General features: G+C 41.7%; 1 protein-coding gene across 1 annotated transcript; it reads right to left on the bottom strand.

Annotated features, from left to right (window-relative positions):
• Nucleotides 1-499: 499 nt before the first annotated feature.
• ATP5MF (ATP synthase membrane subunit f) lies at nucleotides 500-11180 on the bottom strand. Its single transcript, XM_069084737.1, has 4 exons — nucleotides 11064-11180; nucleotides 2857-2976; nucleotides 969-1085; nucleotides 500-636 (listed from the first exon to the last, which is right to left on the bottom strand). The coding sequence occupies exons 1-4, from the start codon at nucleotides 11074-11076 to the stop codon at nucleotides 608-610; spliced, it is 279 nt and encodes a 92-aa protein (XP_068940838.1). The 5' UTR covers nucleotides 11077-11180; the 3' UTR covers nucleotides 500-607.
• Between the last annotated feature and the right edge of the window lie 350 nt (nucleotides 11181-11530).

Raw genomic sequence — 11530 nt, 5'->3', positions numbered from 1 at the left:
ACAGGCAATGGAGTGCTGTATGTGTTTGGCTGGGCAATGTACAGTATAGAAAGGGAGAAATATATAATAAGATTGAAAAGGTAGGTTGGAGCCAAGAAAGGTTTTTGAAGTTTGTTTCTATTTAGCTCCTAGAAGCTATAGGGAACCATTGGAGTTTACAAAGTAGGGCAACAACATGATCAAAGTGCGCTTTAGGAAAATCATTTTGGTAGCTATTGGGCAACTCAAACATTTCTTCCTCTATATTGTGACAAGTCATCTACCACAAACTGTAAGTTAAATCATGATTTTCATGAACATGGTGAAACGGTACCCTTCTTGGTTTCTGTTTTTTTTTTGTTTGTTTCAACTAATATGGTACTTTTTAATTTTTAGATGCTTCAAAACATTTTGCCCCAAACAGATGGAACTGGTAGCAGCTCCACTTTCTCCAAGGCCAGGGCTCTCCCTGCTTAAAGTGAAAGCACCAATTTAAACATATTTAAAGTCAAACACTATGCAGGTTTAAATACATCTTTTAATGTTGGGTATTTGGCCCTGTCAAATGATGTTCATCAGGAAGTTACAACTGCACGATTAAGCTGAGGGATAAAATTCATCTGAATTTTCAGTGGTATTTTCGTCTCCGTTCGTGTTCTGGAATTACAATGAAAAAAAATTACCTTTTCTATTTATGTTAATTTAAGACAATACTTTTTGGGGGAAGCCTTTTCTGTGCTTGGAACATTCAAAGGATTTCGTTACCAAATATTTTCAACCAAGTCACAGATATAAGATAGAAAAATAAACTGATGTCCCATCTGGCCCAGTTTGCAGTACCAGTTATTTTAGCTTTTAAAGAACATGGGGTCCAAGCAGAGTTGGATGCAAAATGGCAAGCTGTCCAGATGGTCAATTCAGTTTGAGACAAATGGGGCACTACAAAGATCACCTGTCAATATTAAAAGACCCATAGAAAGTGTACTCACTAAGCTCCTTGTAAGCTGCACAATAATTGAGCAGGATATAAGCAGCAAGCACCATAGAAACACCACCAATCCCACCTTTCTTCACATCGATGTACTTATTATAATATGCATCATAACCTGAGGACAAAAGACAGGCAAAGGGGAGTGTTTATTTATTTAGGGAAAGAACTCCCTACAACTAAAGACTCATTCGCTCTGCATTAAACCCTAATAGGAACTTCAGGTCAGTCACTCTTGAAAGGTATCTAACATTAGTATAGTTAAGAAAACAGACGTTGTAAAATAGTAAATAAATAGAAATATAACAGTAAATTGTAAATAAACAATAGCTGACATTTTAATGGAGCTTTATGTCACATAATTACCTTGTGCTCCTTATGATAATTTTTTTTACACCTAAGCAAGGAATGTAAGTCATTTCCTATTAAGACTGAAATTTTGAAAGGTACTTCAAAACTGTCCAACTCTTAAGACCAGTGGAGTATTGCTGACAGGGTGCCAGGTTTCAAGTCAAAAAGCTTTGAATCCTTCTCACCTCTTAGAATCATTAGATTTAAAGTTAGAAGGGACTTAATCCAATTCTAATTTTATGGATGAGAAAACAGGTCTAGTCACTTGCCCAAGGCCACAGAGCAGTAATAGTGGAGAGAACCTGGATTTGAATCTTGGCTCTACTTATCATCTGTGTGTGACCCTGGGCAAGTCAGTGACTGTCTGTGGGCCTCAGTTTCCTTACTGGTGAAATGAGAATGCTGGACTGCCAGAATATTCTCTGCTTAGATGTTTCTCAGAAACCGCAATGGATTTCAGTAATGTATACTGGGGCATGGTAATATATTTTAAATATATGTTTCCTACAATCTTTTTTTTTTGGTTTGTTTTTTAGAGGGCAATTGGGGTTAAGCAACTTGCCCAAGGTCACACTAGTAAGTGTTAAGTGTCTAAGGCCACATTTGAACTCGGGTCCTCCTGACTCTAGGGCCAGTACTCTTCACTGCACCTATTTCTATTTACATATTATATTCTATTTATAGCCACCTTATTTCTTACAGTCTTAGTTACAAGTTTTATCTAATTAGAAAGTTTGTAACTGCCTTGATGTTTTTTAAGCTTGAAGTGATTTCCCCAAGATCACAAAGCAGAACTGGGATTTGAACTCCCGTCTTCTGATTCCAGATTAAGTGCTTCTTAACGAGGTGCAGGCTCTGGACCCTTGAGCTCTCCTTGAATCTTTGAGGTATAGGCTCTGGGAACCCTCCCCCTTGAACTCTTATTAAATCATCCCATTTGATGAGGCATTTGCAGTAAGGCCAAAAGCCTTATGTTGTGGCTGGGCCCAGACCTCTGTTATCAGCCTAGCCCTCCATTGTCTGTCAGCTCCAGGTGGCCTCCAGCAACTTCCCACCCTTAATCACTCATAGACTTCTGACCCCTCTTGATGACCTCCCCAAACTCCTCCTCTAGATCAGCCCCAGATTCCTCCCACAACCATGTGTCGTGAGAGTGCCAAGGATGACCCAGCACAGACTTGATTCTGTGTCAGATGATTCTGGCCCACTTGCAGCATCAGATACCCAGGCTCCTTAAGAGTCTACCCAATATGGTGAACTTTCAATAAACTTTACTTTTCTTTGGCTGACCAAAAAAAAAAAAAAAGCAAGAGGAAAAATTCCTTTAGACTTTCATAGGAAATTAATTATAATTAAACTGACTCAAAAAAGGAAATGAACCATCCAAATAATTAACTTGCCTATTTGAGCAAATAAATTCTTAATTACTTAAATCCACATATGTAAACAATACATAGTGTCTCCCCTCTCCCACCCTCTACATAAACTATCTAGTGTATTCAGGCGTATGTATTTAAACATGTTCTTAAAGTACAAACCTCTACGAAAAGCTTTGATAATCCCACCAGGGGAAAAATCCCGCTTCATTAGCCAGGCTGGTAGCTGCTGCAGCTTGACATCAAGGAGTCTTTGTTCTCTAAGTGGCGTTGAAAGTGGTGCTGACAAAAAGAAAAAAAATTTTTTAAAAACTTAAAACTTGTTTAACAAAACATTTTAGTATTACAAGGTCCTCTAGCATTCTGTCACTTAAATCAAGCACTTAATAGAAAAACTGCACTTCTGATTAAACAATTAAATGGAAAATTCCATTAAGAAATCCATTGTTTGTCCAGGAATGGGGAACCTGTGGCCTTGAGGCACTCACTCTTGAGGTGATACACTGCCAAGTTAGTAAAACTAACCAGGGTAATAATGCACTGACAAACTAAATTAAACTTTAGGTTAATTAGCCAACCCACTGACCCCTGATTTGAAAAGGAGCAGATTTGAAATGGGGTCTGGTATTATAGGAATGGTAAAAGTTCACATTTTGCCTTATTTTCAGTATTTTTCTTTAATTGGAAGAAGACAAGTTAACAGGAGTACTTTTGCTAAGGGGTTCTGAGCTTTTCTTGATTTATGAAGCTTTTCAGTTTTCTGGTTATTTTTTTTTACTTGTTCACAGAGGATTAATTAGTTGATGTATCACTTATATAAAGTCAAAAACTTGGGTTGAAAGAAAAGGAAAGATGACAGGGAAGAGAAATTTCAGTAAAGCTGTCTGATCTTACCCAAAAGAAAGAGGAAAAAAAAGCCCAAGCGTTTGAACTATAATAAAAATCTCAGCTATACTGGATCCCTTCAGTTTTCCATATAGCTGAGGTTTAGCTCTTCAAACAACATAATTGTGGCTTGGAAAAAATTAACTGGAAATTAAATGGAAAGAGCAATCGGGGTTAAGTAACTTGCTCAAGGTTACCAGTTATTTCTGGGTGTGGTGCTAAGTATCTGATCCCAGGTCATCCCAACTCTGGGGCCAGTGAGCCACCTGGCCGACCCTTTCCCTTTCTTAAATAGAGTTTAGTAAACAAAATCTAACTCTTCCTCTAAGTCTCAATTTGCTTATCTATAAATTGTGGCTAACATGTATCTTCTACACTACAGGGATACTGTGAAGCTTAAGTGAAAATGTATTTAAAGGATTTACAAACCTTCCGATATTATACATTGCTAGTTTTAATTCTAATCTACATAAGTAAGCCAATTAAAATACTTCATCTTTGGACTTAGAACTGAAAGGGTGGGGCAGCCAGGTGGCTCAGTGAGTAAGAGCACCAGCTCCAGTGTTGAGAGGACCTGGAGATTGAATCCCGGGCTCAGACACTTAGCACCCACCCAGAAACACCTGGCCGTGTAACCTTGAGCAAGTTACTTAACCCCAATTGCTTAGGGGCGGCCAGGTGGTTCAGCAAGTAAGAGCACCAGCTCCAGTGTCGGGATGACCTGGATCAAATCTGGGCTCAGATACTCAGCACCATGCCCAGAAATAATAGCTGGCCGTGTAACCTTGAGCAAGTTACTTAACCCCAATTGCTTAAAAAACAAACAAACAAAAAAAACTGAAAGGGACCTTAAAGACCATCTAGTCCAATCCCTTCGTTTTTTCAGATGAGGAAGCAAGCTAAGGCTCAGAGGTGAAATGGCCCACCTAAACTCACCTGTCTACAGAGAGTAAGCACCAAAACCAGGATTTTCACCCCTATCCTCTAATTCCAAATCCACTTTCTTTCTACTATGGCATGTTGCCCAACAAAACTTTGGATAAATTATAACTATTTTTTTGGGGGGGAGATTTGATTAGTCTCTGAAATTTGCCTATAAATTCCTTAAAATGATGCCTTTCAGTTTGGCTGCTACTTTACTTTTTCTTCCATTATTATGGTTTACTTTTGTTGCTGAAACTTGAACCTCAAATTTTATGAACTGAAATATTGGTTCCAGAGTTCAAGATTCCCTCAATTCCATAGGACTAACAATTCCCTAGGACTAACATGTAATATCTGCTACCTTTGTTTCTAATCACAGGCTGCTCAAGAGAGCTAGAGAAAATCAGTAAATGGTCCTGACTGGATTCTCTACAAACTTCTATAATCTAGACTGGGCCCTCAATACAGCGATCAACTACCCCCAATCAACTGGTCGTCCCATTTAACTCAGCAACTATTCTAAACTTCTCAACCCTCCACAAGCTTCTCCTATTGCCGCATATTTCACTAAAAAAAGTTTGAGGTCATTCAGAGTCCTCTCCTTCCTCCTCTTCAAATCACATCACTCAGATGCCTTTCCCAACTGTCACATAAAGAGGTGGCCCTCCTTGCCAAGGCAAACCCCATTACGGGCACTGGTGATCTCATTCTGTCCTGTCTTCTGCAGATTGGCCTCTTTCATCTCCTTTCTCAAGAATCTTTAGTCTCTTCCTATATAATGGGCAGCACACACTCCCAGGTTTCTCTCGTTCTTAAAAAACCCAGACTCGACCCTCCCACTACCAATCATTCTCCTTTCCTTCATGGTTAAAATCCTTGAGAAAGTCAGCCATCCTCAGTGCCATGGTCCACTTTCTTTCCCCTCACTTGATTATAAACCTCTACAAACTGACTTCTGACCTCACCATCCTACTGTAATTGCTCTCTCTGTAAGTTACCCATGATTTCTTAATATTAAAAAAAAAGTATTTGAAAAAAATTTTTAAAGAGAATAATTTTTGCCTTTTTCTCTGTCCTCATCCTTCTCAACTTTTCTGCAGCATCACATACTAATAATTTTCTTCCTCTCCAGGATACACCGTGTTCTCCAGTTTTTCTTACATTGCTTTCCCTTGGTTGTCTCACCTGCCTTCTCCCACTTGAATATTCGACTTTGTTGGATCTACATCCATACTATGCCCATTAACTATGGGTACACCTCAAAGTTCTGTCCTGGGCTTTCTGTCTATGCTCTCTCACTGGGGACCTCACTACCTCCCCTCTCAAGGGTTCAATTAGCATCTCTATGCAAATAATTCCCAGCTCTACAGATCCAAACCAAACCTCCCTCTTGACCTCCAGTCTCCCATCACCAATGGCCTACTGAAGTAATGGAATCTGGAAATGGAAGTCTCTTAGATATCTCAAATAGAACCCATTGTCTTTCTCCCCACCAACTCCTGCCCTTTTTTCTGAACTTCCCCATTACTGTATCAGATATCTGATTCAATGTTTTTTCCTTAATTGGTATCTTCCTTCTTATCCTCATAGCTTTGATTTTGTTTGTACAAAAATTTTTCAATTTGATGTTATTAAATCTATTTAACCTTTTTGATTATCTTTCCCCCTTGCTTGGTTAAAAATTCTCCCCTGGATATAAAAGGTACCTGATTTAATTCTCTTCTAATTTTTACAATGGGTAGCCTTTTGAACTAACTTGTTTGCAAAGAGTATATGTATTTATATACTATAAAAATTCTTTTTAGTTAGAAAAAAATTATAAAACTTTTGCTAAACCTCATTCTATAGTGCCATGTGCATGATTTAATCTTAAAACAATGTTTATTTTAAAAACAGAATTTAGGTAGGATGGGCAGGAAGGCTACCAATAGGTCAAACCCTGTTCTAGACTGGCGATTTAAAATCCAAGTAATTTTAAGCCCATTTTTTCCTGAGCACTTTATCCATTTGAACAGACCATGAAGAATCCTAACAATTTTTTATTAAGATATTTTGCACTTTCTTCCCAATATCATGTGAGATAAAAGAAATGTTGCCAAGAAATACATTTTTAAATTTAATTCAACAAACATTTATTAAGAACCTACCATGAGGCATTGTGTTAGTACTAGAAACAAAATGATGGGAACCATAGCCTTATGAAGCTCACAGTTTAATGGAAGGGAAAGAGAAGACATACCCTAATAAGTATGAATAAAAGTACGAGAACAAAGCAGACAGCAAAACATTTAAGGAAGGGGAGCTCACTTTCCACATATATGTGATCCTGTAACACAAAGGCAACAAATTCTAATGTTTCCAGAATTTAACGCAAAGAAATAGGAACAGATTTGTTTGTAGATAAAAAAAATCATGTGACAGGGCAGCAGAGCTGCTCAAAGCTCAAATGTTGCCACAAAATTCAAAGGAATTATCCAAAGTTTTTGTTTGTACTGGAATTTTGTGACACTAAATATGGTCCCCAAAAGGTTACTTAGCTGAAGCTTGTCATTCGTCTTCTAAAATGTCTGTAGTCTAGCTTCAGACCTTGTCATTCAAATGAAGCTGCTCTCTCCAAAGTTATCAATGATTTCATAACTGCCAAATCTAAGGCTAATGGCTTTTTCTCAGTCCTCTGCCTTGATTTTTTTCTGCAGCATCTGAGACTATCATCCACCTTTCTCCTCTTGGTCTATTCCCTGGGTCATCCTAACATGGCTTTCTCTTAGTTCTCCTATTTGTCTGCTTAGTATCCTTTGCTGGATCTCTACCCATGCCATGCCCAGGCTCTGTCCTGTGCTCTCTTCTCTTTTCTGTCTATACTCTCACATGGGGATCTCATCACCTCTCATGAATTCATGATTCCCAGATCTACAGATCCAGGCCAAGCCCTCTGATGACCTTCAGTCTCACAACATCACCAACTGCCTATCAGACATCTGGAAATGGATGTCTCTTAGATATCTCAAAAATAATTCATTACCCCTTTTCCCCCCTGCATTTTTTCTGATCTTCCTTATTATTGTCAATGAAATGACCATTCTCCCAGTGACCAAGGCTTACAACTGACCCCTCACTTTTGTTCACCCTTTACATCAAATTTGTTGTTAAATTCTGAATAGCAGCCTTTTCAGACATATTTGATAGCAAGCTTTTTTCCCCAATCAATTGATTCCCCTATTCTAGTTATAGCAACTTTGTTCTTGCAAAAACTTTGACATTATCCTAATTAGCTAATTATTAAGATCCAGTTCTACATCACGACAATAGCCTATTGGACATTCTGAACTGAAATCCTGTCCTCTAGGCATCCCAAACTCAACCTGTCCAAAATAAAACTCATTATTTTTCCTCCTCAACCTACTTTGTCATCTGAACCTCCCTATTGCTTGTCAGGCGCACACGACCATCCTTTCAAGGAATCCAGGCTCTCAATCTGTTATCCATGACTTCTCCCCCTCACTCGCCCCACATGTGTCCAATCTGTGGATAAATTTTGTTATTTCTACCTTCACAACATCTCTCACATGTCCACCAACCTGGAGAGACCCCCATCATCTCATGCCTGGACTATTGCAATGGCTTATGAATTGTTCTTGCTGCCTCAAATATATTCACACATCTGCCAAAATGATTTTCTTAAAGTACACGGTCTATGTCACTTCCCCACTCCCAATAAATTTCAATGTATCCCTATTACTTCTAATATCAAATATAAAGTCTCGGTTTGGCATGTAAAGTTCTTTATGGTCTGGCCCCTTCCTAACTTTCCAGTCTTTTAATATATTATTCCCCTCACCATCCTCTATAGTCCAGCCATGCTGTTCCTCACAGATGATGTTTGGGATCCTTTCTCTGTCCCTTCATACAGGCTGTCTCCAAGAACTGGGGATCAGTGTAAGCAACACCTTCCACAGCAGGCCCTTCCCAGTCCTCTAGATTCTGATGCTTCCCCTCTATCATTACCTTGCAAAGACCCACATATGGATTTGTTGTTCTCCCATCAGGAATGTAAGCTACTTGAGATTTTATTCCCAGTGCTTAATGCTGTGCCTATCACAGTTATATACTTAATAATACTTATTGATGGAATGATTGCAATATTAATACACATCATTTATTCTAATTAGAGCCAACTTGCCATTCTGGGGGACTGAGGATGGACAGGGAAATAGCCCCTCAGCATGGATACCTACAACCATCTGCTGTCCTTTGTTCCTTTTATGCCCATAGAAAGTTTGGAAAAAGTTGTTTCCTGATCTTATAAAGTATGTATGTCCTATTAATTAGGACATTTCTGTTCACTATGCTCAATCTGATTAAGTTCAACAAGCCAGTACTAAATGCCTACCAAGTGACAGTCTCTGTTTTTGGGATACAAATACAAAAATTAAACCTCCAAGGAGCTTTTTTTAAACTAATAAAACTGGCAAATGACCTTTGAGGTCCCTTCCACCTGAAGATCTACGGTATTTTATTGTTTTGTTTCACAGAGTGCTGCAGATGGAGTTTAGAGATCATCTAATCCAATCCCATTTTGCAGATGGGGAAACTGATGCCTAGAGAGGGTAGTTGGGTACCCAAAGTCACACAGAGAATAGCAGAATTAGAATTCTCTTGTGTGCCAGTGTAATGCTTTTACGGCGTCTCAAATAAAAATGTGCTGGGAATAAATTTCTAATGAAGAGTTTCAAAGTGCAGAATCTTAGATTCTTAAGAGTTGAAGAAACCTTTAGTCACCCACAAACCTAGTCCAACTTAAAGCAAAAACCTCTCTACAATATACCAGGTAACTGGTCATTTAGCCTTGGCCTTGTCCATAGAGAGGAACCACTGCTAAATAGCTAGCTATTACTTCCAACTCAAATGTCTGTTTGCAACTTCAACTCTGTCCTATGAACACATAATATTATTCTTTGCCACATGACAGCACCATCCTAAGGAGCCCACTCCTTCCAAACTTCCCCCAACTTCACCAGCTCATAGCACCATAGATCTTGATCTGGAAGAAACTTTGGAGATCACTCTGTTCAAGCTCCCTCATTTTCCATGTGAGAAAATTGGGGCCTGGAGAATTTAAGTGCCTGGGTCCCCTATTCAATGAACTCCAGTGACTTTCCCATTGATCAAATATAAGCCTTCACAATCTGTCCCCTTGAAGATCCAGTGACACTAGCCTCCTTGCTCATCCTCACACTGGATCTCCAGACTCTGCATTTTTACCACTGTTCCTCATGAGAGGAATTCTCTTCTCCCACCCATTATCTCAACCTTTTGGCTTCCTGTCCTCTAGCCCCAACTAAAATCCCACCTTCCTAATGCCTTTTTCAATCCTTCCTTTTGAAACTACCTTCCTTACAGGTCGGGATGGGTGAAGCAGATGCAGCATCTGACCTGGAGTCAGAAAGACCGATCTTTTGAGTTCAAATCAGGCCTCCAACACTTTGACCCTGTTTGCCTCAGTTTCCCCATCTGTAAAATGAGCTGGAGATGGAAATGGCGAAACCCTCCAGTATCTTTGCCAAGAAGACCCCAAATGGGGACAGGAAGAGTCTGTGGACATAAGTGAACAACACCTCCCTTACGTGTTCATAGTTGTTGAATGCTGAGGACAGGGGAGGTTTTTAAAGCTGTCTTTGTATGCCTACTTGGCCAGCGCCCGGACCATAACTGATCCTCAACAAATGAATGCCCAATGACCTGCCTCAGCTCAAGGTCACGTAGGTAGTGGAGTGTCAAGGCCCAAGTCCTCCGGGGATACCTTCAAATCACCTCAGCAGTCAATTACTTAACGCTTCTTAAGTGTTTTCCGTGCGCTAAAGGCTGAGCTGAAAAGCACAAGAACCCCTGCTCTCATGGAGCTCACGGTATAACAACACGGCACGAATCAAAGGCGGTATATACAAGGTAAACTGGGGACGATCTATTGCGCACTAACGGGGATCGCGGAAGGCTTCTCGCATAACCTGGGCTTTTAGCTGGGACTGGAAGCCGGGCATCCGGAAGGTCCCGATAAAGACGGAGTCTATTTCCAGGCACGGAGCGCCCAGTCTCTCTGCAGGACGTGACCTTGGGCCCCTCACCGTGCCCTGGGTGGGGCAGAGGCACCGACAACCTTCCCGGGGTCACAGGCCGGGCCGGCCCGGCCTCCCTCCATCGGGCAGGGTCCCCTGTCTCCCGCCCCTCTCCACATCCCCTCCTCCTCCCGCGCCGCCTCAGACAGACCAGGGCTCCCGGAGGCCTCCGGGCCTGCTCCCGCCCCGGCCCGCTCCTCCCGCGCCCCCGGGGCCCGCAGGGTCGCCGTCCGCGCCGAGGCCCAGGCTCTGGGCCCGGCCCCTGCGGGCCTCGGCCGAGTCCTTGAGCAGAGGGCAGCGGCGACCGTCGGGCCCTCCTCCCCTCGCGTGCCCCCCAAGACCTTCCGCACCCCTCGGCAGGCTGAGCCGGGGTCTCCCCCAAACCCCCGCCTCAGGCCTCAGGGCCGGGCACCTCCTCCCGACCCCCTCCCGGCCTCGATCACTCACGTTGGGACGACATTTTGCCACCTTGGAGTCCGACAAGTCTAGGAGGCTGCGTGGGGGATGCTGGGAACGAGGGCCAGGGTGAAACTGGGAAGAGCAGAGGCTCACGGGAAGCAGGTCAAAACTGTAGCATGGCGGGGGAGTGGCGAGGACGCCATGATGGGGAGGGAAAGCCGGAAATGAGGCTGTTCTGCCCCTACCGGGCGGAGGTGAGAAAGCTCATGCATGGGCTTATGAGTTTCTAATTCTAATGTAAGCCTTCTGTTGAAAAGGGAAAAAAAAAAAAAGAGCAAGCCTTGATTAAGCGCCTAATGGGGAAATTGCTATTGCTATTCACATTTTACAGTTGAGGAAACTGAGGCTGAAGTGACTTGCCCAGGGTCACACAACTCGTAAGTGGCTGAGGCTTGATTTTGAACTCGGGTCTTTCTGAGCATATGGATAGAGTGTCGGGCCTAAGACACTAGCTG

Source organism: Petaurus breviceps, unplaced genomic scaffold (assembly GCF_028583685.1).
Source record: "Petaurus breviceps papuanus isolate PSGF00001 unplaced genomic scaffold, PetGlider_PUasm1.0 175, whole genome shotgun sequence".
NCBI classification, from domain to species: domain Eukaryota; kingdom Metazoa; phylum Chordata; class Mammalia; order Diprotodontia; family Petauridae; genus Petaurus; species Petaurus breviceps.
Note: the sequence above shows the minus strand (reverse complement) of the source record. Positions and strands in the feature narration are given on the sequence as shown.